At 41.8% G+C, this 26,880-nt stretch overlaps 1 protein-coding gene across 1 annotated transcript in view; it reads left to right on the top strand.

Annotated features, from left to right (window-relative positions):
* Positions 1 to 26,880, top strand: part of ALK (ALK receptor tyrosine kinase) — a 308,338-nt gene that overhangs the window by 250,818 nt on the left and 30,640 nt on the right. Inside the window, exons 10-14 of the mRNA XM_038131012.1 lie at positions 7,324 to 7,418; positions 8,776 to 8,919; positions 19,568 to 19,730; positions 23,902 to 24,052; positions 26,347 to 26,478. Coding sequence (XP_037986940.1) covers positions 7,324 to 7,418; positions 8,776 to 8,919; positions 19,568 to 19,730; positions 23,902 to 24,052; positions 26,347 to 26,478 — 685 coding nt within the window. The remainder of the gene's footprint in view (positions 1 to 7,323; positions 7,419 to 8,775; positions 8,920 to 19,567; positions 19,731 to 23,901; positions 24,053 to 26,346; positions 26,479 to 26,880) is intronic.

The raw sequence follows: 26,880 nt of genomic DNA, 5'->3' as shown, positions 1-26,880 counted from the left end.
TTCAGCAACTGAGCCAAGCCCAGCCCTGCTCTGGACTTTTAAGGCCTCTATTCTCTCCTTACTAACCCTGTCCTTTTCTTTTTAAAGATTTCACTGTAACCTCTGTAAGGGGAATCTGGTAAAAATAGCTAATATTAATAGTAACCTATCCCACCTCAGTGCAGTCTCATGACAGAAGACTGCAGAAATATAAAAGGAATTTAAATGTTTACTGGTTAGAAAGGTTTCTTTGGTTTCCATTCTTCTTAAGTTCTTCTTAGGTTTGACTTTACAACATCTAAATTTTTAGCCAGTCTTTATGAGTAGTGGCCAGATGGAGGAAGGAATAAGAGAAGTTTACTTGAGGTCCCTAGAAATTAAATTTTCAGTCGTGAAGAGCAGCACCGTTTGCCTTGTCACTGATAGCAAGGCCAGGTCATGTCCTTCCAGCAGGGAAGCATGTTCAGAAAGTGAAAAACCAATTTTCTTTTGGTCCCATAGTGCTTGGAGAGCTTCAAAATTATTTTCTTGCTGATGACCTTCTCCTGACCACAGACTGAGAATTTTATTATGTTGGAAGGGATCAGAAAGGTGACTTACCTGGAAGGCTGGGTAAGGATGAGAGCTTCCTGAAGAAGCAGAAAGGCCTACAGACAGCAGTTACCTCAGAGGGTAATATTCTGTTTCAAAAAGTCAGAATTCATGTCCCAACAACTGCACTTTCTATTTTGTTTTAACTGGCTTCATTACCTATTCCAATTTTGCTGACTTGCTGGGTTTTTACAAACGACACTGGCTCTTGTTAGGCTTTGGTTTCCATATTCATGTGGGATTCCCTTTCAGTCTGTGGGAGTGAGATTGTCTGTTCTGTCTGGCTCCTTCAGCAGCTCTGGTCTCATTGGCAGCCACAGCATCTGGGGAGCCTCTCATTCATTGCAGCAGTAAAAAGAAACACTCTCATCTCATGCCCCTGTATCTCCACCAGCTGTGGCCAAGCACTCTTCTTGTCCAGTAATTTTTCTTGCATGGCTCTGTCTTTCCCTCTCACTCCTTTCAGAATTTATTTATAAGTTTCTCAGAGTCAGGTTCCCCATTTGGAAAGAAAAGGAAAAGGAAGGTTCTTGGCAATATTTTTGACCCAGGGCCTGTTTATCTCATGTTATTCCTAAATTTTCTTCCCATTCTCTAAGAAGAAATGGAGACCCTCCACACAAGCTAGTCATGTGTCTGCCTACACATTACCACATATACATTAATTCAGAGAATATTCTGTGAATATATATTAATTGGTCACATCTGCACCCAGATCTCTTCGGTTTGTCTTACATCCACCCTACAAGCTCAGGCTGTGTTGCCCTGAGGTGGCCACACATTTCTTTGTTAAAAGCAGTGAGACCTTAACAACCAGATCACTGCTCTTCTGCTCTCTAGCATTAATTATGTCTGTCTGTGACTGTCCTCCTTCTGAAACAGTTATTCTGAAAATGTTGTTCTGTGCATCTGAAAAGGGGGTTTTGGTGACAAGTGTGTGCAGAGTACCTGTGACAGATTTTGTACATGCATAGTTGTCTTTAATAACACCTTTGAATCTCAATCTTTATTACTAGCTATTAAGTAACTTGCTGCATGGCAATTCTGTCACTGTAACTGGCTTTGGTTAACATGCTTATATTTCTCCAAATAATCTTATTTCCTCTAAATGTGCCTTTTATCCCAAATAGTGAGTATTCCTTTGTGAAGTGAGCTAACAATGCATCATTTGTAACAGAGAAGTTAGTGGGAACTCGAATGTAATAAGGGTTAGTGACCTGAAATTTCTCCATTCTGTGAATACCTCGGTCTCAAGCAGGTTCAGCTGTAATTATTTTAGCTAGGTAGGGAGAGAAATCATCTCCATCAGAGGCAAAACATTACCAGTTATGAAATGAGATTTGTACGTACAGACACGCTGTGTTCGTGTCACTGCATGGGGGATTGAGTACAGAGGAGATTAACGTTCAATCTTGGTTAATAATCCCTGTCTTTTATGATCAAAAGAAAAAAAATAATGATTATGAGGCTTTCTAAAATAATGGCATGAAGGCAGCTGCCTGAGTCTGGGTAATGAAAACCTGAACTGTCTGTATGAGCCAGGGACAATATTTAGCTGAAATTCAGAGTAGTTACTGAAGGGAGGGAGCTGTAGAATTTGCACAAAATCAGCTTGCAGAGGTCTTATATGCAATAAGAATGGTTTTTTGTTTTTGTTTTGGTTTGGTTTTTTTTTTTCTCTTTCATCAGAAGAAGATAGAATGCATGCAAAACCTAGCATTTTTGTGCAATGAAGATATAGGGATAGATGATGTGTGCAAAAGAGTTTGTCCTCATGGAGGCTATACCAACATAGCTATAAATACATCTTCACACTTTTAGTTCTGCATTTCCCTCTCTAATAAGCCCCAAATGTTTTGGGGAGAACCAGTCTTCTGTTAGAATCGAGAAAAAAAAAAAAAGTAATAAAAGGAATGAGCTGAACAGAAAACCCAGGGTGATGTGGCAAAGCTCAAGTACTGACCACGCTGAAATAAAATGCAAGATTCAAAAAACCTGAGAATGGGAAAGGTTACAGACCAGAAGCTTTGATGTTGTCCTGTTTTGGTCAGATTTAACTGAGTTAGATTACACTTTCAAAGAACTGTTCATCTGGACTGACATTTCACAGGTGGGGAGCAAAGATACAAACCAAAAAAAGCTCATTTTGTGTCATTTCTTATCGGTGACTGAAATATTTGAGCAGTGGTCATCCTTGAGTGGTTTTTGAATGTATGTAAAATTTGTATCCTTCAAACAGGAGCTGATGTTCCCCAGAGAGGAGATTGAAAGGAGGAGGGGGAGTGTGTTCCCCTGGTACAGCATTTCCTATTTGCCTCAAACAGAATTTCTTTTAAAAAGGTCTTTGTATGTTTTTGCTTTCACAGCTCAGCTAACACTCAGCTCTGCAGGGCATAACTTGTACTGCCCAGTTGTCATACATCTAAGGAATCCTCTTTCTAGCTGTGCTCCAGGTTGAGTAGGGAAAAAGGAGACAGTTAAGTCATTTCCACCAGTCCTTAAGTTGTAATTTTTCTAATATCCAAGTCATTAAAGTGTTTCATAGCTGCCATACTTCCATTCCTGTGAAGAAATCTAGCTTAAAACACAGACTTACCTGATGAGGATCTGGCTTCCATGTGGAGAAGTTGCAGGGATTTATTAAGCCACAAAGTCATGACAAACTTGCCAGCAGTAATTTGGCTGCTCCAGTATAATTGCCTTCAGGAATATTCTTTCCTGGCCATTCACTGCAGCATCTGTGTTTGCAGTGGGTGTGTCTGTGCATGGCTGTGGACCAGGATCTGTGCTGTGCTGGGGCCAGTGGAGATGCTGGGTGTGCAGTCAGCATTACCCCTCTTTGATCTGTGCACAAACCCCAGTTTGTGGTGATTGTCACCTCCAGTGTTGTTCTGAGTCACTGCAGTAACATCTGCTGCTGCTGCTGCTGCTTCAGTGTCAGATCCCAGCAAAGTCAGAGGGAGTTATTTCATTGACTTCAGGGATCAAACAGAAAGGGGGGGGGGGGGGGAAATCACTGATGTGTGACATTTCCATCTCGAGTTTTGATTAAATTTCCCCTAATTAGCCCATTAAGCTAAAGCCACCAAAGCTAATGATTGAAATGTTGGTTAACTGATGATCTTTTTTCAATGGAATTTGAAAGACATCTTATTTCTAAATTAATAGTGGCATTAAACAAGGGAAGATAAAATGATGAACTATATGTTGCAGAAATGCTGGTCTCAAGAGAAGGTTTGTACTGAAATTGGTTTCATGTTAGCAAAAAATAAGATTAATAGGCAACCCAAGCAGCACTGATGGTCCTAATAGTGTTCAGCATTCACCGAATTTTTGTATTTTGGAGGCATTTCTGTCTTTTTTTTCATCCCTGATGAACTTGTGGAAATTTCTTAAGAGTTCCAGTCCTGATGTTCCTGCCGGTGAAATCAGCAAGGCTGTCTCTTAACTTGAATGAACTGTAAATAAAAGTAAAAAGCAGCATATTGCGTTCTGATATGGACATGTGATATGGCACTCCCTTCAACATCAGAAATACTGGTTTGTGTCATGCCTTCAAGGTCTTGGAAACTGAACATTTGATAATTCTCAAAAGAACAACCCTTTATTGACTGAAGAGGCACGACATGAAAAGTGCATCAGTGCGTAACACCTTGGGGCATGAACCTTAGGAAATTGCCTGAAGATATTTTTAGAAGTGCTCCATTGCCTGGAGGCAGAAAGAAGGTGCACTGTAGTCTTTGCAGAGGTATCTTGTCTCTTATCCTCCCTGAGCTAAAGTCTGCAGTACTGGAGGGAAAAGCTGTCAGAGAGCAATTGCTTATTTGTCTTTGTAATTAATTTTACAGCCTCAGCTTAACACCTTACAAACATAAATTCACATCAAAGTGCCCCTGTCTGCAAGTGGCATTTAGTGTGCACCCTGGGGAAATAGGCTGAGGCTCAAATGCACCAGACTTGGTCCCTTCAATGCAGCACCAATGGTCACAGTGTGCAGGGCACTGATTTTCACCCAGAGCTGTCTGTAAGATGTGCAGCTGAGCCAGGTTCCACCCTACCTCTTCCTGGGCATTTCAGCAGCACACAACAAGGAAGGAGAAGCTTCTGCTGTATTTTACAGCCTGAGGTAGGTGCTGGTTCTCCATAGCACAGCAGAATGTGACCTGTGGTGCTTTAGGACCTGTTTCACACACAGTTCAATCATCTCTGCTGCTGGCACTGTGACTTGCAGGAAAAGCTGGATTCAGAGCCCACTGTGTGTGTCCAACAGCTTTTGTTTAAGTCTTGTATGGCATGTCTCAAACTGAACAGCTTATGTTTATGCTAGAGCCTGTAATTTCATTTGAAGTGTTGTGGGATATCAGCCGTAGAGCAAATGAGGGAGGGAGGCAGGGGGAGGGCAGCCAATTCCGTCAGAAGCCAATTTAATATCCAAGGATTTAATGTTCCCTTCTGTTCTCCTTCTAGACATACCCACAAGGGATTTCAGGTATCCCAGCTAAGAACTGTGAGACTGCTGGCAGCATCCCACTGCAGTTGCACTTTTTATGGATTTTGGAAGGCTAAAAATATGCTTTTGTGATATTTAGACTTGTATGGATGGAGCTGCCACCTTTTGAGCTAAAAAAAGATGGATCATTTAGCAAGGAAAATTGTATCTTGCAATTTGGAGTTGCCTTTGATGCTAGGGATACTCTTCCTTCACCATATCCACTATTACTTGTGTCAGTCACCTTCTCTTTCATGGCAGCTGGTCAAAAAGTCAGTTTTAGTGAAGTCTCTCCATGCACATCTCCATATATACATATACCAATGCATATCTCCAAGGGATGAGAAATTTCAGTGGTGGAACATCGTTGCTTTTCTTTACCAGAAATAAAGAAGGAGGAACATCGTAACTATAGAAATCTTTTCTGTTGTGGATGGACTGTGGTCTGTTCTAAACCCTTTGCACCTTTTGGAGGCTGACAGGAATTTTTTCTGGTTTGACTTTTTGCTTTGGTTGTGTCAGCTTTTCTGACTCCGTGCCCAGCTGTGGCTTAGCAAGAACACCAGTTGCAGAAGACGGTGACACTCCAATCTACATATCCTCAAACTATCCTCACAAATATCCCTGGGATCTGTTTTAGCTTTTGCCAAACCTCACTGTCCCCTCTGGAAAGTTGCCCCGTGTTGGAGAACAACGGGGAGGTTGGTTACATTTGCTGACAGAGTCAGGAGTGTCAGTCAAAATCCACATTCAAAACTCAGGAGTATGCTGTCCCACAGTAAATAGGCACATGACCAGGGCAGCTTCACTGGAATTTTGGTTTTGAGGTTGGCTTGCTGGTAAAGGAGAGGTAGTATTTAAAAACAGTAGGAATCACCAAGACTAATATAGGAATGCTAGTAACATACACAAAGCTGAGAGAAAATATTTTAGACCCAGTGCCATGCAGAAAGGACTAGAGTCTGTGAGAAGAAAAAAAAAATCTGCAGTGTTTAGATCCTTGCTGCAAGGAAGAGACAGGATTTCTAAAGCCTTTTGAAATAAATAGGAGTGCTCCTCAAAAATACCTTGTTCTGTCATCATTTTCTTGTCTGAACTGAAACACCTGCAAGAATTCACATTCTGACTGAACATTTATCTCTAAAATTTAGAGCAGGAAGCACCAGCAATAGATCTACATTAAAGAGACCCACGAATGGTTTAACTTCTGCTGGTGTAAAACATCAAGATACAATAGAGAATGAGGTTTAAATAATATTTCATATTCACTTGCAGCTTGTTCTACATCATGTGATCGTTTCGTGGTTTTTATAGTCTTGATGCAACCTCTGAGCATTGTATCTGACTGCTCAGCTATGGTTGGCTGCTTTCAGAAATTTTTCTCTTTCCTAAGCAGAGTATTATGATTTTATGTGGCAGATAAGCATTGAGAGAACATGAACTTGCTAAGCTAAGAGAAAACCTAAATCCATGAGTACACACAATTAATGCGTGGTCAGTGTACTGTCAGATTTGAAGTATTTGGTTGTGGGTAATTTTTGCTTGTCCTGTTGACTTGTAATATCACTGAGGGTGAATTTACAGTGATTTTTCTTTTGGTAATGTAAAAGTGGTGTACCTTCCCAGCAAAAGCCAGCTTTCCTTAAATCAGGAAGCGATTTAAGGCAAACCTCCTCAGCTTGTCCAAGGAGATAATGAGTTCTGTTCTTCCTGTGGACTACCCAGTGTCAGTTCCTCTTTTTTTGTGACTGCCAGGGATGTTAGACACCCTTTGCTTCCTACAGAGCACGTCAACACCAAATACTTTCTAAAATTGGTTCAGCCTTTGATTGCCAGTTCCTTTTAGGAACTTCAAATTACTTCAGGAACCCTGCCTACTTAATTTTCTTAACACTTAAGGGTGTAAAACACTTGTGAGAATAAAACCTCATAGGGGTCTGGATGGTTGGTTGATTATTAATTTGTGCCAGAATCGAGGGGACTATGTTTTCTGACAACACACATACACACACTTCTGCTTCCTTCAGGCTGTTTGTCTGGAGGGAAGAGGGGCAATATTCTCTTATTCTGTCCACCTATATTACTGTATAGCTCCCCTCCTCAGTTCATCTTTCCCTGTTAGGAGTGAGGATTCTTTATCAATTTAATATTTTTATATGTGAAAAGTTTTTCTCTGTCATTCAAAAGCTGCTTTAATTGTGAAGAGCTCTGAATTTCATGTTCCTTAGCAGAATTTAATCCCATTTTTTTTCCAATTTGTGCAGGTTTTGGTTTCAGATCACCGCTTCATGGGAAGAAGGTTCTGATGCCATTATTGCTTTTGACAATGTCTCCCTTAGTCTGGACTGTTATTTAACAAGTAAGTTTTCCTTTTATCTGCAAGCGACTTGTCTTTTATTTGCCATGTAATTGAAATTTGGAAACTGTGGGGAACGGGCTGGGTGTCATTATCTTCAAAAGACTCTTGAAAGGGAAAGGTCTGTGTCAGAAATCACTGTGCTTAGGCAGAGGACTCCGCTCGGGTGCACCCCTTACTGGTGGAGCTGGGCAGGGAGCGGGTTCTCAGTTTGGCATAAGTGGGTAGTGAGACACAGGGTGTGGGAGATCAGCCTCCAGCTGAGGCAGAACCATCACCTGTCCAGCCAGGCTGATGCAGAAGCCAGTCTGTGATTATAGATTTCCACATGACCTGGTTTGCTGTGTGACAGTTATCAAAATGAATGACAGTTGGACACTGGCTGGGAAAAGACAGGCATCCTGTGATTGACACTAACTTTGCAATAACATTGGGCACAATACTCCAGTTAAATTAGAACAAGGTTATTTTATTTAGACTGACATGCATTTAAGCCTGAATCAGAAGCTAGGATCTTCACACTCGACTGCTCTGGGGAAAAATTTGGATTCTGATCCTGGCTTTGTGATTGACTGGCTTCTAGGATATGCCCAGTCTATACCTCTGATGGCACATGTAGATTTTTATTAAACGTTTGTGTCTGACTCATCTTTCATAATATCATGCATAGTGAATAGCTTAATTTGTAAATGTGTTCAATGATCTGTCACTCTGTACCTCAGACCAACAACTTACATGAGGGCTGGAGAATTGCTACTCTGAACAAATTAAACTTCTGCCTTGGGCTGAGCAACAGAACTTAAGCACATCCTTTCTTCTCCTACGCTTGGAGCTTCAACCTCTGTAGCCCTGTTTGGACTGAAAACCTCTAAACCACTTCTGCAGTCAGAATGTTTCATCTGCTTTGTGTTATGTTAATTTGCATTGCCTGGGGCATGAGTTTCTCCATTTATGCAGTATTACCTCTTGGGTTCTGTGTATAAGTCCAATATAATTCAAGTTACAGTATTCAAAGAGATCTTAAAATTAGGATAGAATTAAAGAAAATTCCTCCTGCTTTTGCTGGCTAAAATTTTTTATAACAATTGCTAAAGGTTGTATTCTGTATTTCTGCTTTGTGTCTTCTTGCATTTAATGTTTTGCCTACCACTCATTCCTCTTTATTTTCCTTTTGTCTCAGTTCCGTAACAACGATGGAAAGTGAATCTGCCCATTGCTTTTAATACTGTTATATCCTGTGTCTGGAGGCTCTTATTCTCAGCACAGAAGTCTGCAGCCCTTATTTTAGCTTCAATTTTGGATTACATAGTGACTCAGTCCCCCTCAGCCATAAACCAATCTGTGATTTCTTGTTTTCTAGTCAGTGGAGAGAAGACACCTCGAGGTACCACTCCAGACTCAAACATGTTGCTCACCAGTAGAGGTGGCCAGAAGAAGTTTGGATGGGAACAAAAGCTCCTGGGAAATCTCCAGCTCAGCAGTGCCCCCTTTTCTGATCCAGCAGGTAACTGTCTGAGAAGCATCATCAGATAGGAGAGATTTCCAGCTAGCACAGATTTCATTTAGATGTGGCTAAATGCAATTTTTTTTCCCCCAAAGCCTTTGTTTAGAGCTTTTCCCAAGTCCCTTACAAATAAAACAAACATGCTTTAGAAAGAGATTACCTTTAGCTGCTAACTGTAACATGGTTTTAACTGTAACAGGCTGCCAGCTGGTCAAAGAACCAGAGGGGGCCCCTTGAAGTAAAACCTGGGTTTAAACTATAAGATAAGTGTGTTTGGTGTCATGGTCATCTAAAAATGGGCAGGAACCAAAGTGAAGTGTCCAAATTGACTGAGTTTAGCATTAACCTAAACACCCAACTCTAGTTGATACAGACTTGGTTTGAACTAACACAGCCTCACTTTTTCAGTAAATATTCATTGTCCATTTGAAACAGTACAGGACTGGACTTATTTAGAAATGTCCGTCTTGTGTGTTCATGTTACTTTATTCTCCCCTACGCTTCAGCTGCTCTTTCCAATCTAACTGTAATTGTGTGGGCACATACATGCAAGAATTCCCTTCCCTGCCTTCACCCTCCCATCTCTGTCTCCCAAATGTTTCCCTCTCTCTTCTCCCAGGCTTTCCCACACATTCACAGTGTCTGTTTTGGGCCTCAGAGGTGCATTTCTATTTGAATCTGCTTCCTTCCCTCCTCCTTGCCAGCCTTTCCTCCTAACTGGCTCAAGCAGCCACAACCTCCAGCCTACCTGTGGCAGCAGGGCTGACCATGGAAGTGAGGGGTGGCTGCAGGAGAGACAAGTGCTTGTAACAACTGCAACCCCCAGCACCATGTGCAGCTGTCTCTCCTCACTTAGGGCAGCAACTTACCTGCCAGTTTGAAATACCTCCCCTCTTAAGTTAGAGAGCAGGGTTGATAAATGCCTCCTTTGCTCTGTCAGTAAGCCTAGGGATTTGTTCCTGCTGCCTCCTTCCCTTCTGCTCTTCCACCTAAGAAGAGTTCTTTGCATCTGTTCTTTTCTAGGCTGTGTTTCACTTTGCTCCCTGCAGTGTTCTGTTGAGGTGTTAGTTCTGATGCTGACAGCAGTCTGGTCAGTGTGGCCAAAAGCCCCACAGAGCCTGAAAGCCTCCCTGAAAAGCTGGATCCATGAGCCCACTCTGTGCTGCCGCAGCAGGGCAGCTGCTGCTGCCTGAGCTCTCTTGTGAAGCAAGCTCTGGCAGCAGAGGCTGAGGGGACAGCCTGCAGGGTCAGCTGAGTTGCCATCGCATGGAGTTTACTGATGTTTTATGTGCAGAGCACCACGCAGCAAGAAAAGTGCAGAAGCACTGTCAGGAGCATCAAGGGAGTGAGACAGAGGCAATGAGCCCATAGGACAGGATGCTGGGCTGGGTGAAGCTGCACTTCAGCTAAAAAGGTTGTGTTTAGCTCCATTACAGATGCTGTGTGTGAGCTTGGGCTGTCATAAAGGTATAATTTACAAAAGTATCTTTATATGTTCTCTTTGAAGATCCTTTGAAGTTCTCCCTTCAATATCTGTATCTCTGTTTCCTGCCTGTAAGTGGAGTTGTCTTTCAAGTGCTCTCAATATAGCCCTTGGGTCAGTGATCTCATGGTAGGATCCATAGGCAGGGGTAGATTATGGATTTCTGGCTGACTTTCTGTAGGTGGTGATGTAGTTTCCTAAGGCAGCTATACATTTCCTTCCAGGGTACCTACTGTTTTAGCAACAGAAAAAAAAACATTAGATTTTAGATGCAAAGTTAATGTAAAGTGTGCTAGTGGGCTAGAAATCCCGTGGCTGTAAATTTTTTTGAGAATTTTGTTATTTCCTACTTGTCACTAGACTTGACATCATTTAGCTCTTCTGGTCCCTGTCCTATCTGAGGATTTCAATTTAAAGAAAGGCTCAGATGGTAGAAATAAAGGGAATCAGATTGCATGAGGGTAGAAGAGAAGGTCACTGAGGTTCTTTGAGCAATTAAAATAATTTGTGATGACCTTGGGGTGAAAATTCAAGGCAATTCCAGTCTAAAACAGCTTGCCTATTTTCTGGGCTTTATCCTTGGTCTTGTTCATAGTCTGTCTAAAATTGTCTCTAGCCCTTGGGGTTTGAAATTACTCCTACAGCAATTTTCTCCCCTTGTGCCCTCAGAGTAGTCAGGGCAGAAACAGAGAAGCTGAGTGGCAGCTTCTTGCAGTGAAAGTCATCGCATTTCTGAGGGTCTCTGCAGCACCAAATTCCCTTTTGCCTTTGTGTTGCTGAGCCCCTGCTTGCCGTCAGGAAACGCTGCAGATGCTTGTTTGGTCCCTGGGCTATGTATTTTACCCAGCTTTAATCTTGTTTCTTTCTGCATCTTGTAATGCATTTAAGAAACCTCAGGCTGAGTCTGAGAAGGCTTTTCCTTTGATGGGCACATATTTACTGTTGTGGGAGTGAACCAACAGCAGCAGCAGCACCCCGAAGTCCCAAAGACTGCACTGACCAATATGAGCTCAGCTAAAAGTAATTACAGTTAATAGGGTCTTTGACATGTGTGATGGATCACATACTATAATATTTCCTTCTTAAGAAATCTTACTAAAACAAAGAACTGTGCTCCTAAAGCTGATGAGACAACAGGATAATAAAATGGTCTCACTAAGTCCCCAGGCCAGCTCAGCCTTCACAGCAGGAGCTACAGTGTGAAAGACAGGTAGCACTTTGTTTACACAACATTAGATCCAAACAAGCTCCGTTGTTTTCAAGGGCAGGGGCCCTCCACTTGCTCCTTTGTATCTGAGCACAGCCTCTTACACACACGCCTGCTGCTTTTGCCTGTGCTTGGAAATGCATTTCCAGCGGAATTGATGGTTGGCACCACCAGCCCCCCTGTCCTCTCTGTTCTCAGGCCCTGCACCTACTGACTTGCTTCTTCAGCCTTGCCACTGCTGGTCATGGCTCAGAGTGCCTCCAGGTCATGTACACTGGAGAACTCGAAACACAAATTACAGCCATGATGTCAAACAGCCTAAAGCTTCCAGAAATGTGTTGCCCACTGCAGCGTGTCTGAACACCCTGGGTACAATAAGACCTGAAGTGCATTCCTTTCAATTCCTTTTCAATTAACTAATGATGTGTTATTTGCCGGAATACCAGCTTCTTGCTGAAAGGTTGCAGGTGAAACTTGATTCTAGAAGCAGCCTGGAAAAACAGTTGTAAAAAGTTCTGCATATGCCAGAAGATTGAATCAGCTTTAATGGAACCAGGATTTTTCATTGAGATGGTTAAATCTGTACAAAAGGCTGAGTGCTGTTTATTCTGTTATAAACCCAGGCTTACTTTGGCTTTGGTTTTAAATTGGTTAGGTATTAGTTTAAGTAAAACTGAAAGCTTCTCAAACCATACTATCATTCAACTACCAATTAAAAAGTCAATTTATATCAAACCAGTGCAATTTCCTTTTATACACAAGGCTAGAATATGGGAAATTCAGGCATGTAAAGATACAGGGAGCAATAATGAGGAACTCGAGGTAAACAAATTACTATCACAGAAGCTGAAGGAGACAAAATAGGATTCTCAGTAGGCAAAAGGAGATAACAAGACACAGAGCAATCAAGCTTTAATTAAAGATTTCTGGTGCTTCTGAATAGCCTTTAAATACCATGAGGATAGCCTCTCTTTTGATGTTTCAGCTTCTCTTCTGTCCCACTGACAACTTATTTGTGTCAGGGCACACAGTACAAAAATGGCATGTTGTGCAATATGCAAAAATATTAACCTTTTCTCCCCTCAAATCTTGCATTGTTTTGTCCCTTCTGCTCTGCACATCCACCAGTCATTGTGCAGCCCTGATTTCTTGCATGGAAACTGCCATCAAATAATTTTCTTACCCAGACTGGTTTACTGTTTTCCTCCAGTCTCTTCCCCACAGCATTTAGTGGTTGCACAGATTTTGTGTTTTCCAGCAGGGAGAGTCCTGTTTTGGGCACTTCCATGGCTGTTTCTCGGAAGAACTCTCAGTCACATTAGTTAATCAGATGAAGGAGCTGAAAGGGACAGCGGAGCAAGTATTAAGTGAAAGAAAATTACATTTGGTTGCTCTTTGTATGCAATTATACTAACTGAACTGTTGGTATAATGCAATAAAGGTATCTGCAGAATTGTATTTTTGTATTATGCATCAATTAACACAGTAAATAACAGCCCAGTGCCCCCCCCCCCCAACAAAAGTAGCATTCAGAACAGTGATGGAAATGTTCAGACACAATAGTGGGATCTCACAATATGTAGGTATGAATTTCTTTATTGCAGTGTTTACACTTGTTTTCTCTGTAGGATTGAAAATAGCAACGGTGCAATACTGGAAATCAGCATGCAACCAGATACAACCTAGCAAAGTTGAATTGGCATAATTGCTCTCTAGAGTTAATCATGCACTTGAAATAAACAGGGCAATTCACAGGTTTCAGACCTACATTTCAAAGCCGCTTGCTCTTAAGAATGGCAGTTTAAATGGTACAGAAACTGCTGTAAATCTCAGAAAATGTTTTTAAATAATTTTTCCACCTCCACCCAACTTGGTCTTTGTTATCTAACGAGCATTTCTACCATCCTTTGTAATTATGAGCAAAAAGAAATTCCAAAAAGGTTGGTAGCATGTATCACTTAACACCATTTATGGAAGACTCTTTGTGAATCATAAAAGGGAAAAGAAATGTGTTTTCTTCATGCTGCTTTGTCAGTGGCTGGTTTCAGAAGGTTGCAAGAAACAAGGCGTGCTCATTGCTGTCCAAAGCTAGTCCTCTTACACTGACCATGGTTTCCTACAAGAATGCCCTGGGAGTGTTCCTTATTTATAAACACTTAAGAAAAATCTAAAGCATGAATCAAGCTTTTGAGTATTTCTTTGAAATGATACTTAGGATTGGTCAGGCATATGTTTGCCATCACTGCAGATGCTCCTCCTGTTGAACTGAAAGGCATATCCAAGTCTTCCCCTGCTGCCCTCATTTAGAAAATAAAGATAGAAATAGTAACTCCAGAAAGAGTGGAAAAGCCAACCTCTCTTAGTCTAGCCGTACCTCAGTGACTGGTTCTCATATTGCTGGCAAGACTCACTAATTTCTATCATCATTTTATATCCCCTTAATAGCATTTTGTAGACACACTTAACAGGTATGGGACTGTGATTGTGAGCACAACCTAGTTCTGCCATTTACCATCATCTTTCAACCCCTGCCCCATTAATCTCTGGCAAATTCAATCCTGGGAAAGGTAATAATCTCCAATTACTGCTCACAGAGCACTGTTAAATGGCAGAACCTAAAGCAAAATTGAAATCTTTACCTCACTGTTTCTTGTATATGCTTGTAGTGTATTTTGCCTACAGGCTTCCAGCATGGACCACTGGAATTATTGGTAATGCATAACTGAGATTGCTCATGCACTGAGTAAAATCTACAGCTCTCCACACAATCCCTGGTGCCAGTGGCAGCCAAATGTTAGTGAAGATTATGGTGGGAAGTTTTCTGTAAGCCTCTGATTTCCCATATTGGCCAAATATTGCCAGGCAAGGGAAGCTTATGGAGGTTTTTACAAATATATGAAGCAAACATTCCACTTGGTCATGGCATCAAGCTTGATGACATCTGCCTGAGAAGAAGTAAAATGGACTCTGTGAGGAAGAATTAATAGCATCCAAAAGTTTAGCCACTGGGGTTCTTATGCTTCTGAAACATGAGAATTTATAGCCCTTATTAATGTGGGTTTTTACTCTGTTGGAAGTAAGAATAGCCTTTTGGTCTGAATAGAGGTTGTCACAGCAAGTTACACAAACTGTCTACACATTGTTTTAAAGCACTGATGCATTTCACCAACGTGTTGCTCTAGGTTCCAAAACAAGCCAAGTGCCATGGTGCTTGGTTGGCAGTTTGCTCAAATCACTAAAGTTTTGGTTGGCAGTGGGTTTAAACTAGGTTCAAACCAGCTTGATTTGACAAATGCCAGTTAATATGTTTAAACCCTTGAGGTATAGCCAGAATGCCTCTGTCTGTTTTGTGGCATGGTGTTTGTGAGCTGTACATGTGCCAATGAAATTGCTGTCTATGTTAGAAGTACAAATGTGCCTTAGGCTTTGCTCCATGGTTTTCTCTTCAGTGTTGCTGGTTGTTATTTGCAACAGTGCCTGCAGCAGCATTGCCTAGGGCTGCAAGTAGTATCAGAGCTTCAAACAAATCAGTCATTTTAAGTCTTGTGGGGTTTTATTCATTTTGTTTTCCAAGAGCAGGACATCACTCTGCTTTTGCTGTGGCTGAAATCCAGCACCTTGATTGCTGTGCATTTCATGTATCTAGACAAACTGTGTGAATTACTGCTGTGTAAAAGGATGAGCAGCTCTGTGTGTAAATATATCAATCAGTGAATTCATTACAGAAGGAAAAGTTATGAAGGAAGAAATTTTTTTTTCAATTGTTTTAGTAGAGTCAAAAAGACCTGTTTTTTTGCAAAATGTTGCTTCTGGGACCTTGCCAATGTGTTGGGGAGCTTGCCAGGGAGCAGGAGGGCAAGTGTGTGGGTGAACAGGCAGAAACCTAATGTTTCTTCTGCTGTGTTTCTTTTAAAAGGGAGGATTCTATCAAATTGAACTGATGCATAAATTATTCACTGAAATTTAGTAGTCCAATCTGAATCTCCACACCCCACACCCCCACCCCAAACAGATATTTCCATTTTTTAAACCTGGGTAGCATCTTGCAACTACCAATTGCAGAATATACAGGGACCCTACATTAAACTACCTATTGTTTTTTGTCATGGGAATGCTCAGCTGTTTCTGGACACTGGGTATATGTAACTTGTGTGAAGTTGGGCAGAATTCCACAATCTGCTAGTTTTTAGGGGAGGTTTAGCCTGAAAAGTCCTGCTGTTCTTCCCCTGGTGTGTGAGGTGCTGGCAGTGTTATCCTGCCACACACTGCAGAAGGAAGAAGGGATGTGTTGTGCACTATGCAACAGACCAAGCTATTCACGGATGGAAAAAATCTATGCTCCTCACCAAGCTACTTAAGGATTTTCGATTCAGTGCTGCTGCTTTAGTCTTTGGAGATCAAAATAATGCTTCCAACTGAATTACTGTAAACTGCTGTGGCGTGCAGCAACCTGTAGAAATGCTCTCTCCAAACTCATAAGACATGCTGCAGTCATTTCTAGAATCAAGAGAAAATCAATACTTTGCAGAGAGTGAAATCTTACTTTTTAAAAAGTAGTGGTGGGTTATTAAGGCAGGCAGTGCTCTGTTTTGCTGCTGGGTTAGAGGTTTTAGAGGTTTTAGTTCTTGGGCTGTTGTTGTATCTGCACACTGAGAGTTGGCTTTATGAAATGGCAGGGAGGAAATGTGGAGGTTTTAGTCTGTATCCAGAATTGTAACTAAGATCCATCTGTTCTAATTATCTTGAAATGAGGGGCAACTTCTTGTTGTGTCATATTATGTCCCATTTAATTCAGTGACAAAGCTGTTCCATGTTGGACTGGCTTCCAGTATTTCTAAACAGGAGTAGGGCTGTTTGCACATCAGTGCAGCAGCGACAAATGAGGAGATCATGCAACACCTGGCTGTAGGTTTTACTAAATCCCTGCTGGTTTGAATCAGGTGCAATCTTTCCATGGACTTCACTTGGGCCGGACTTCCTCCTACAATGTTTTGGGCAAAGATCACTACCCAGCTCTGCTAGTTCTGAAGCACATCTTTTCCTGTTCTTGTCTACCATCTACCTGATTAAAGCAAATAAATATTCTTGCTAGCACTGGCTGCAGAACCTGGGAGGCTTTACAGACAATCTTGTATGCACCACTGTACCCATTACAACAGGACCACTTCAGAAATCCAAGATACCACCTCCTGTGCTAGTTGTCTCCAGGTTCCTTGCATTTTCCTCCCTGGCATAACTGTGCTTTTCCATTCCCCATCCTCTCAAGATCTGAAAACCCAGATTGTCTAATCTCAAATTGCCAGCAATGTCTGTCTTTACTCTGATACTGCCTCTGCACTGGAAGTGAGCCCCCTCTAGTCAGCCCTAAAGGCAGAAAATGCAAAAGCTGTTCTGGTTGCTTCAGTTCAGAGTCTGAAGGAGTAAAGTCTGCAGCAAAAGGACGTTCTCCTTCTGTTCGACCAGGGCTTTTGAGGAACCAGAGGGCCATTTCAAAGCATTTTGGAATAAGATGTAGTTCACTGATCCCCAGTCCCTGGAACCCAGTGGGAGCCAGGAGCAGCCAGTTTCAGGTCCAGCTGTGCTGTGTATTACATATGGAATCATCTAGAGATAAGTTTCCAAGGTCAGGTAGGCAGATACCTAAGAAATGTGTATTATTTCAAGGGACTAAATCAGAAATGTAAAGCTTAACCATGGCAGCAGTCTGCACATGCTGTGCTCTGTCCTAGGTTTTATCACTTCCAGTTTTCCATTTTGATTCTCTCATGTTTTGGGCTTATTGCCCCCTTGAAGGTCACCTGCATCTACCTTTGGGAACATGTTTGATATTTCACTGGAGACATCCAAGTGGCTTCTTATTGTTCCACTTACCTGCCTGCTTTACTAAACATATGTTTCAGTGCAGGTGGCTAAGCCCGCTGGGGTATTGCAATGTTAAATCACTGTGATAGCTGACAGAATGAGTCTCTCATCTTCCAGTTAGTGTGAGATTTTCCTTTGGGTTTGGAGTGGGTTTTGCAAGGATAAAGACAAGTAACTTCTTGTGCCAAACTGTTCAGAGCTATTGAAGCATTTTTCTTCAGTAACTTCTAGACCTTTCTTCCTTAGGTGCCTTTACCCACTTATCTGTTTTTGGGGGGTACATCAGAAGCAAAGGAAGAGAGGAAAGTTCTTCCATTTGCTGTCTTATAATCTTAAGATTTCATACTGCCACCCACTGCAGAAGGATTGGTGAAATAAGTGAAATTAGTATGTAAATGAAACAAGTAACAGTGACAATATCTGTAGAGGACCCTTGCAGGGGAGTTTTGAGAAGGGGTGGTGTAGATTTTTCAGAAAGATGGGATTATTCTCTCAGCAGTACTTAGACTGTGAAATTTTTTTACAGAGTGGTAATTTTGCTGAACACTGTGTTACCAAAATTTTTCAGAAATACCAGTTGCTGTATTTCTTAAAGTTCTGTCAAATTCTTTGATCCATTTCATTCACTGAACTCTTTTTGTAAGAAGGAATTTAGCTGATCTTCAGGATTAGTTTGTGAAAAGATAATTCAGACCTTTTTTCCTGGCTAAGCTAATGTGTTTTCTTGTATTTCTGGAGGGTGAACCTCTCCAGTAACAGCAGTGGTAGAACTTTTGGCCTTGCTCATCCAGACACGTGCAGACCATCATTTCTAAATCACATCAGCTTAGACAATAGCTCTGAATTCCAAGAAGCAGGTCAAGCTAATCATAGAACATCCTAAATTGGAAGGGATTTGCAAGGATCATTGAGTCCAACTCCTGGACATTGAGTCCAATTAATGCCCTGTCTGAACTATTTACTACCACCACTGAAGGAATCTGCATTGCTTTTGTGGAAGCTGGTGGAGAAATGGTGCCCTTTGAGAAGGCCTTGTGGAAGGCTGGCTGGAGCAACATCATATGTATAAAAAACTTCAGATTCCAAATCTTTTATCTTTAATGCAGTAGAACTACCTAATAGAGTTTATTAGATTGTGTATGTTAGATTATTAATAAGTATGTTTGATAAATCATGTCATGTTCACAAAAAATGCTTTGTCCACTTATTTACCATCTAGATTTTAGTTTTGATTATATATGAAGTATTTCCTGATATACTAGAAAATAGGACAAGGTAGGTTTTACAAAAGCATTGTGATCTTGGGACTGCAGTGCTCCTAAAATGAATCTTTAGGGAAAAGGACATAATTGCCACAGCCATGTATTCAAATTTTTAAAATTAGGTTTTTTAGAAGCACAAATTAACAAAGCCTTGATCTAGAAATGTATTTGTACAGGATCAGTACTTCCAATTGATGAAAATGGCTGTAATTGGGAGGCATTGATTTACACCCACAGATCTGGCCTAGAAATGCAGAGCTGGATGCTTGTTTTGCAGGCCTCAGTCAGGTGTTTTGCTTTCTGAAGCTTAATTTGAGTGTCCTGTGAGCAAACAATTATTCAAAATTCAATTAATCTATTGTTATGTTTTAATCACTGTGATGGTGTTGTGTTTACAGGTTTTTATCTAATTAACAGTTACTTTCCCATTTAAAATAAATTCAATAACCAAATGTCTCTAGAAACTGAAAGGGCTGGAATGCATCAGCCTTGAGATTATGAATGAGCACTTAACAGCCCAGAGAGCAGAGCCTGAAACTGGGAGGACTCTGTTGGATTTTTCTCTACTCTGTGCTCTTTGCCTTTTTGAGCCTTAGGAAAAGTAAAACTATGTTTATTGTTGTGATAGATTTCTAGAGATGCTGATGAAAAGCTGTCAAATACTGAAGTACGCAGAACTATGAGAGTTTTAAAATAATTCTGGGGGTATTTGTTTGGGTTAAAACCTCAGGGCCAGGCTCTGCTCTTGGTCCAAGAAGCAGAGCAGCTGAAGAGCCGAGCAGCTGCTTGGTCCGTGGGTGTTGGGGTCATGCTCTGCACGTGTCCTCCTTTCAGATCAGTGGTTGTTCACAACCTGTGGTGCCAGTGGACCCTATGGCCCCACTCAGAGCCAGTGCAACGATGCCTACAGGAACTCCAAGCTCAGAGTGGTGGTGGGAGCTGAAGGCATTCTCCAAGGCATTCAGATCTGGAGAGTACCAGCAACCAACACATACAGGTAAGGGAGCTGCCTCTGATTGTCGTGATGTGTCTGTGCTCAGAACGATCCAAGCTGCAGATACACCCCAGGCATTTTTGAAGTATTACATTCAGAAGTTTGGCCACATCTGCTGGGGTTTTACTTATCACTGAGCCTGTGTTTTCCAGTCTCTCCCATCTCAGATTTGCTCCCTGGAAGATGCAACTTTTTGGTGAAAGAGAGGGAACTTTCTGAGGCAGGCAAATCTTTAGCCTAAGTGGCCACAGGTTGGGAGAACTCTATCAGTAGCTGAAAATGAAGCATTTTCACCTCCCCAGACCAAGAGGATTGTATTTTCCATTTGGCATTCATGGAGCCCTGGGATCAGAATGAGTTTTTCCCACCCTTCACTTGGCATGAAAGACACAATCATGTGTCAGCATTTCTTACGGGACAGCTTGCATCAACCTCTGCTCAGCATCTTCACTTTTTTGAATCTAGAGACAGCAAGTTGAGGTTGTAAGCCTGGCTTACCACAGTAGAATTGATTTTGGAAGCCAGCCACCTAAATGGTAGGCTCTGTGATACTGTGAGGGTTCTAACACTTAAATCTCCCTGTGGAGTTGTTTTCAAAGAGAGGTGATCAGATACGGTTCAATGCTACTTAATCAGATTTTTACCAATCATTTTTCCCTTTTGCTCTTGCTGGGCAAAGAAGTACAATCAAAGTGTAGTTCACGGTATCTGAATGGTAACGTGAAGCCATTACATGCATCATTTTGTAAGCAGAGCTGTCAGTTTGAACCAGTGACTGTCTACTGGTGGTTTTTATGCAGCATTCCATATTGAAAGCAATGATGGTGTCTTGGATTTCAAAGCAAAGCATTCCGTTGAAGGCTTTGAACAAATTTCAGTTACAATTTTCTGATCTAATCTCTTTTTTTTTTTTCTTTTATATTGAAAAAGAATGCTAAAGTTGAGGCCAGATGTCAGTCTCTAATAGAGGTCTAGGGCAAAGCAGTTCTGAGAAACTGGCTAGGCTAGGCACAAGTTCTGCCTGAGTGCCTATTCCTACAAGGATTGATGGTAATGCAAAAAGCATTAATGATACTTTACCCAGCTATCAACAAGGAGTTGCCTGAGGTGAATAGAATTTTTCAGAACCAGCATCCAGTAAATATGGTTATAAAGTACAGCCCAAAAATGAAGAGGCAGAATAGCCCAAAAGCTTACAGCACTGTCATTTCTTTAATAGCAGAGTCCAAGAAGAGCCACAATTCCTGTGCAACTGTAGGCTGATTTTTTGCTGCACAATACAACCCCTGGGCCCTGCAGGCATGACCTGTCTATTTAAGTCCTATAAATGACCTAACAGACTTTAAAGTTCTGTATAGATAATAGATGTATAATGTCGTGCATAACATAAATATAAAGGGATGACATTCTCTTCTGCACCTCTTAAGGCTAAAGTAGAAAATTCACAGCCTGGGGAAAGCAGGAGGCAATTGTGGGCTTAAATTAACTTGACATCTTCCTGATTCTGGTCTGCTGAAGGGGCAGCAGAGTCTGCCAGCATAGCATAGCCCTAGGAAAATGTCAAGTTGCAATATCAATGCCAGGGCTTCCCAGAGTCTGGACTTACTGCCTGTGTTTAGCTCTGCCCTGCGGTCCTGCTGCAGTGTGGGTCCTGTAAGTTTTCCTGATGGGCACTGCTGAAACACCTGACACAGGGAGAGAATCCCCCTGCTGGCTGCTGGGCTCTGGAGAAAGCTGGTGTTCTGCCATATCAGTGTGTTTTACACTGTGTCATGTACACTCCTGGTAATTGCTCAGGAAGGATATCGATTTTGTGAACATGAGGCAGAATATGCATTATTAAAACACAGACAGCTCAATTTTGCACAAAACTCTGCAAGCACAAACCAACCACACCCAGAAAATCCCATCTGTGGAGGTCTGGGTAGGCTGCCACACACTGTAGTGCCCATGTTGGAAAACTGGAGTTTTTACATGTTCTGGTTCACTCTCATGGGACTTCACATTGTGTAACAATGAAGTTAAACATTATAAAAGAATATTTTTTGTTTCAGATCTCCTTCTAGGCATTCAGAAGGTCTGGTCATCTAGGTCTTATGACCAAGTACGAGAGAAATGGACTGTAATAAATTACACATCATCATCCTTTATCCTACTTCTTTCCATTCTTGAAGGAAGAGGTTTAGGTCCATTTTGCTGAGTGCCCCATTTGTGATCACTTCCACTGTCCTCTCTTCTTCATGGTTCCTTTTGTAAGGTGGCACAAGAACACAGCCCAGTGGTGTGCAAAAAAGTGTCATTCTGAGTCAGCCAGGCTAAGTACAGCATTTTCTCATACTCTCAAGGCTAGCTCCAGTGTTTCCCATAATCTGGATGTTAGGGTGCATGTTTTTCTTCAGCCCTGGTTTGCACTCTGCCCATCCTGACCCTTCCTGAAGGTGTGAGCTTCTTTTGCAGATTCCACAAGTGTCATAGTAAAAAAAAAAGAAGGAAGGCAGTGGGAGGTACTCTGTGTTCTTGATCTGAATGGGCTGAACCTTTCTTCAAGGCCAATATGGTTAAATGGCTTCCTTCCACCTCTAAAATAAAAGTGTTGCTAATGAAGGGGATCCTCTTAAGGTTTAAAGTCAAGATAGCTGTTTAAATAGAGATAGCTGTTTTGAATAAGGAATGGCTGCTGCCTGAATATACTGGGTTTTGTCTTCAGCCTTTGAGTGAGGCCAGACTGGGTTTCCTGAACTTTCTGATATCACTGCTTGTATGCAAAATATGTTCTTACATGGAAAAGTATGGACCCTACTGCCAATTAGCCCTGCCAGCTTGCTGTGCCTGGTAGTGCACCTCATTAGCTATTGCAAAATTCTACAGTAAATCAACTCAATTTTCAGATTCATGCAGCATCTGTTCAGGGTGGCCCAGTGCTGTGTCCATCACTTTTTCTGCTGGCTCTGGCACAGCCTAGCTGAGGACTGATTGCTTTGGTTATCAGCAGTGGCATGAACATAATCATGTCACATTGCCAGGATCTAATATGCTTTATGAGACACTGCCTGTTTGCAGGCAGGACTGTGCTGGGAAGAGAGCAGCCAGGTGCTGGAGGAAAGAAGGTGTTAAAGCAGAGCACCTATGCTGTTCCTGGTAGGAAGCCGAGTGCAATTTTTGAGTTCTGAGTCCTGCAGTCTCTGGTTACATGCTCCAGGTGGAATCTTGCTCTCACAGAAACACATGGAAAGGTACTAATGTCAGTGGAGAATTACCTGCTTATTTCAGATCCAAACTGGGTTGCTGCACCATCATTCACCTGCTCAGAAAGTTGAGTAACTCTGTGTTTTGTTTCAGCAATGTGTGTTTTATCATGATTTTTTAAAAGTGCTTTAAAATCCTTTGCTAAAAGCTGCTGTAAGTATGTCCATTGTTAGAAAGGGAGAGGGAGGAGATGAGAAATACAATGTTACAGCCACATCTTTGGGTACAGCAGCAACAGTAAGCACCTCTGAATCTGGCTGTTTGAAATAAAAATGCCAGAGCCTTTACTGAGACTGCAGCAGCCTCTGTGTGACCTGCCCACTCCTGGCTGGAGACAGGGAGATGTTCCTGATCACCATGAGTTTGGCCAGGAGGCTTTTGCCTTCCTTGTTTACTGCAGGTAGTGTCATCTCCATCTACTTTTCTTTCTGTATTCCTCTGGTCCTGGGAATAAGAGAGCTGTTTTCCATCTGGTCCATGCTACCAGGACCAGTTATGCTGTCTGCTTTCTCAAATCTCCCTCTGTCAATCTCATGCTTAATGTTCTCTTTAGCCATATGTCCTGGTTTTACCAGCTCTCCTGCTTCTGTTCTTTCTCTTCCTTGCTGCAAACTTCTCAAGGATGTGCCTTCTGGGAAACAAGATGTGTTTCATATATTAAAGCTGGAAACTATAGGAACTTGCTCGCTCTGTTCTCAGCCTTGTTTGCCCAATAATCAATGTGAAAGAATCTGTTTTGTAGCTACTCAAGCTCACAGATTCAAACAGAGCAGAAAATCAGTCTTCAGGCTTTGGGTTTAGGTTTATTTAGAACACCAGGTCTTCAGAGCACTGTGTTCAGGTGTGCAAAATGCTCAGTGCTCCAAAGGGGTTTGTATTTTCTTCCACCTGCCTGGGACAATTCAGGTTGTTGTCTTTTCTTCTGCAGCATCTCAGGCTATGGAGCTGCAGGTGGGAAAGGAGGGAAGAACACCATGGTGCGGTCCCACGGAGTGTCTGTGCTGGGAATTTTTGACCTCCAGAAGGATGATACCCTGTATATCTTGGTGGGACAGCAAGGAGAAGATGCTTGTCCTAGTGTAAGTGATTGCCTTTATGTTTTGCCTTCATCCTTTCTACCAGTCCATGGAGTTTTGTCTTTTCACACAGAAAAACGTTGTCCTCGAGGGGTTTGGGACTATAGGAGTCAAGAAATAGGTGCAGTTTTACTGGGAGAGCATGAAGCACCATGTCCCTGTGCTCGCTTCTTTTCAACATTTGGGCCCTGTTGATAATACACAACAGGTTCCTGAGTGGTCTGAGTATCTCAGAGCACCTGTGTGAGGGCTTGGAGACAAAAGACAACCCTGCCTTCCGTTCCTCTGGAGATCAGTCTTCAAGGCTGATTTTGCAGGGTTTTGCCCTTGTTCCACTATTGAGCCCAACCCTGCCATTATCATATTCTCTGCACCTCTAGAGATACCCACGTCACAGAGCCTGCTTGGTTACTCAGTAGGGGAATAGGAAAGACAAATCAATCATGGTTGGGTCAGTCCTGATTTTTATGTTACTAACCAACCCTTGCTGCAAATGTCTTGACAGAAAGATGGGCACTATTTGCATGCACAGTAGTATATTAATTGTTAAGTATTCTTTGGAGGAGGATGTGGGAATAGGACACTCTCATGGAGCAAACTAAGCATTTCCTGGTGAAATTTCACCTACAGGTTTGAGCTGGATGTTTAAAGGATGTGCATTTCTCAGCTGATAATGGCTGGCTTCCAAGAGATGAAAGCCTAGCAGTCTGTAAGAGCAGAGAAAGGTTGAAGGATATAGACAAGTAAAAGGGGTTCTCAAGGCTGGCTGCTGAAGTAAATAATGGTAAAACTAGAATTACACATATCTGCAAACAAACCATTAATATAAAGCCTTTTTGAAATGAGAAATGGCCTAACTCAAACGTCCATCCAGCGTCTTTAACTAGGACATTCCAGCTGAGGGTAATATATGGACTCATTAAATTGCAGGCCACTGTAATCTTAGTGAGAATTTATTGAGTGCTAATGTAATTCTTTCATTGAGGCAAAGAGATTGCATTGACTTGTAGAGGGGACTTTTACTAGATTGGATTGTAATCAGTTATGTCTTTGCCATGAAGGATTATTTTTTTTGTAATCTAGTGGTTCCTTTGGGTCATTGACTTTGTCATTTTATTAATCATTCCCACCCAACTCCAAATCAATTAAGGAGAGGGAAAAAACAGAGAAAGGAGGACTGTTAGCTCTTTAGGCAAGTCGGCACACAAAAGGGATGCCACTCATTCTCTAGCATAACTTAGAATATATTGTGTGGTCAGCAGAATAATTTGTAATTTGACTATGCTTTTATCAGGTTCTTCTTCCAAAAGAAAACACATACATGAAAGTAGAAGGAAGCAGAAGGTCAATCCTACCATAGCAAATGTTTGTGCATTTTCCCCTAAAAGCGATGTTGGTTTAGTAAGTTCAGTGTGCATTATATGTGCAATATAACACGATAGTGTTACTGAGACAAAACCTGTAAAGTCAAATAAGCTAGAAGCAAAGTTTGCAGCTTGAAAGTGCTCACAGCAGGGTCCTGCTTGTCATGCACTTTTAGTGCTCCAATTTTAAACCAAAACATTAGTTAGGTCATAGTCCTGAAGTAGGTATAAATCATGGTTTAATGTTGTGATTGAAATCAGTTAGTGAATTCAGGGATTTGCCTAATACAGAAAGTTCACTGTGTTCAATGATAATTGATGGAAGGGGAAAAATGCTAAGTAGGAAATGTGGAGGCTTTTTTGTGAGGTATTTTCATTAACATCAGGGGAACATTGCAGTCAAAGATGGGACTGCTGCTCTTTTGGTAGCCATTGGTAGTTGCAGTAAAATTGCTACTAAGATCATCAGAGATGCACCTTGGCTGCTTGGCCCAACCAACAGGAAATGAGGTAAATAAACTTGGGTTCTCTGTCTGCCATTTGGCTGTCGTGAACGTGGGACAAGGCACATCCTTGCTGAGTTACTCCCTTTCGCCATTTGTGAAATACAAACTGTTAGTGCTGGGAAATATTTGCAGCAAATTCTGCTACATTTTGTATATTAGAAGTTTATGGAAGTGTATTATGTGATAATAGGTATCAGCACTGGGCTTGCTTCAAAATAATTCCATTAAAACTGGCAACAAATTCTTCTGGTGAAGGTTGAGGCAAAAAGCCAGATTCTTCTAGAGGAGCGTTCATTTGGTTCTGGTCATGTAGTTTCCCTGGAGGACAATTTCTTGCTTTGGGATGGTGAAGGGTTCATGAGGTCTCTATGTGTGCAAGGAAGTGGAGGTTTCTTACCTGAATTCAGATTTGGTCTTCTGTTTGCAGACAAATGATGTTATCCAGAAAGTCTGCATTGGAGAGAACAACGTGATTGAAGAAGAGATTCGTGTGAACAGAAGTGTCAATGAATGGGCAGGAGGAGGTGGCGGCGGGGGCGGTGCCACTTACATATTTAAGGTATGGAAACACAGTCCCCATGCACCTTCAGCATCAATACATCCTGCCACCTGCCTCTGAAAAATCCCCTATGCACCTCAGGGAGAGGGTCCACAGAGTGACCTCTGGGTATCCCTAATTTCCACTTCAGAGATGTAGGGATCTGGGCTGGCCCTTCACGCTTCTTTGCACTGCTGTTTAATATGGCCACGCTTGTTTCAGTGGCTTGAAGTATCATTTGCAAACATAATGGGTTGAACTGGGTTGTTTGTTTTTTCAATAAAAACTGAGATGCTGATGCATAGTTCTACAGCAAAGGGCAAATTCTGCAGGACTTTATTCACCTCTGGCATTGCAGAATGTGAGACATCAGCTATACATTTAGCCTGACAAGGAAAGCTGAGGATAGCCTGCATGTTTCCT

This window comes from Motacilla alba, chromosome 3 (genome assembly GCF_015832195.1).
Source record: "Motacilla alba alba isolate MOTALB_02 chromosome 3, Motacilla_alba_V1.0_pri, whole genome shotgun sequence".
NCBI lineage: Eukaryota > Metazoa > Chordata > Aves > Passeriformes > Motacillidae > Motacilla > Motacilla alba.
This window is presented reverse-complemented; position numbering and strand designations above follow the sequence as displayed.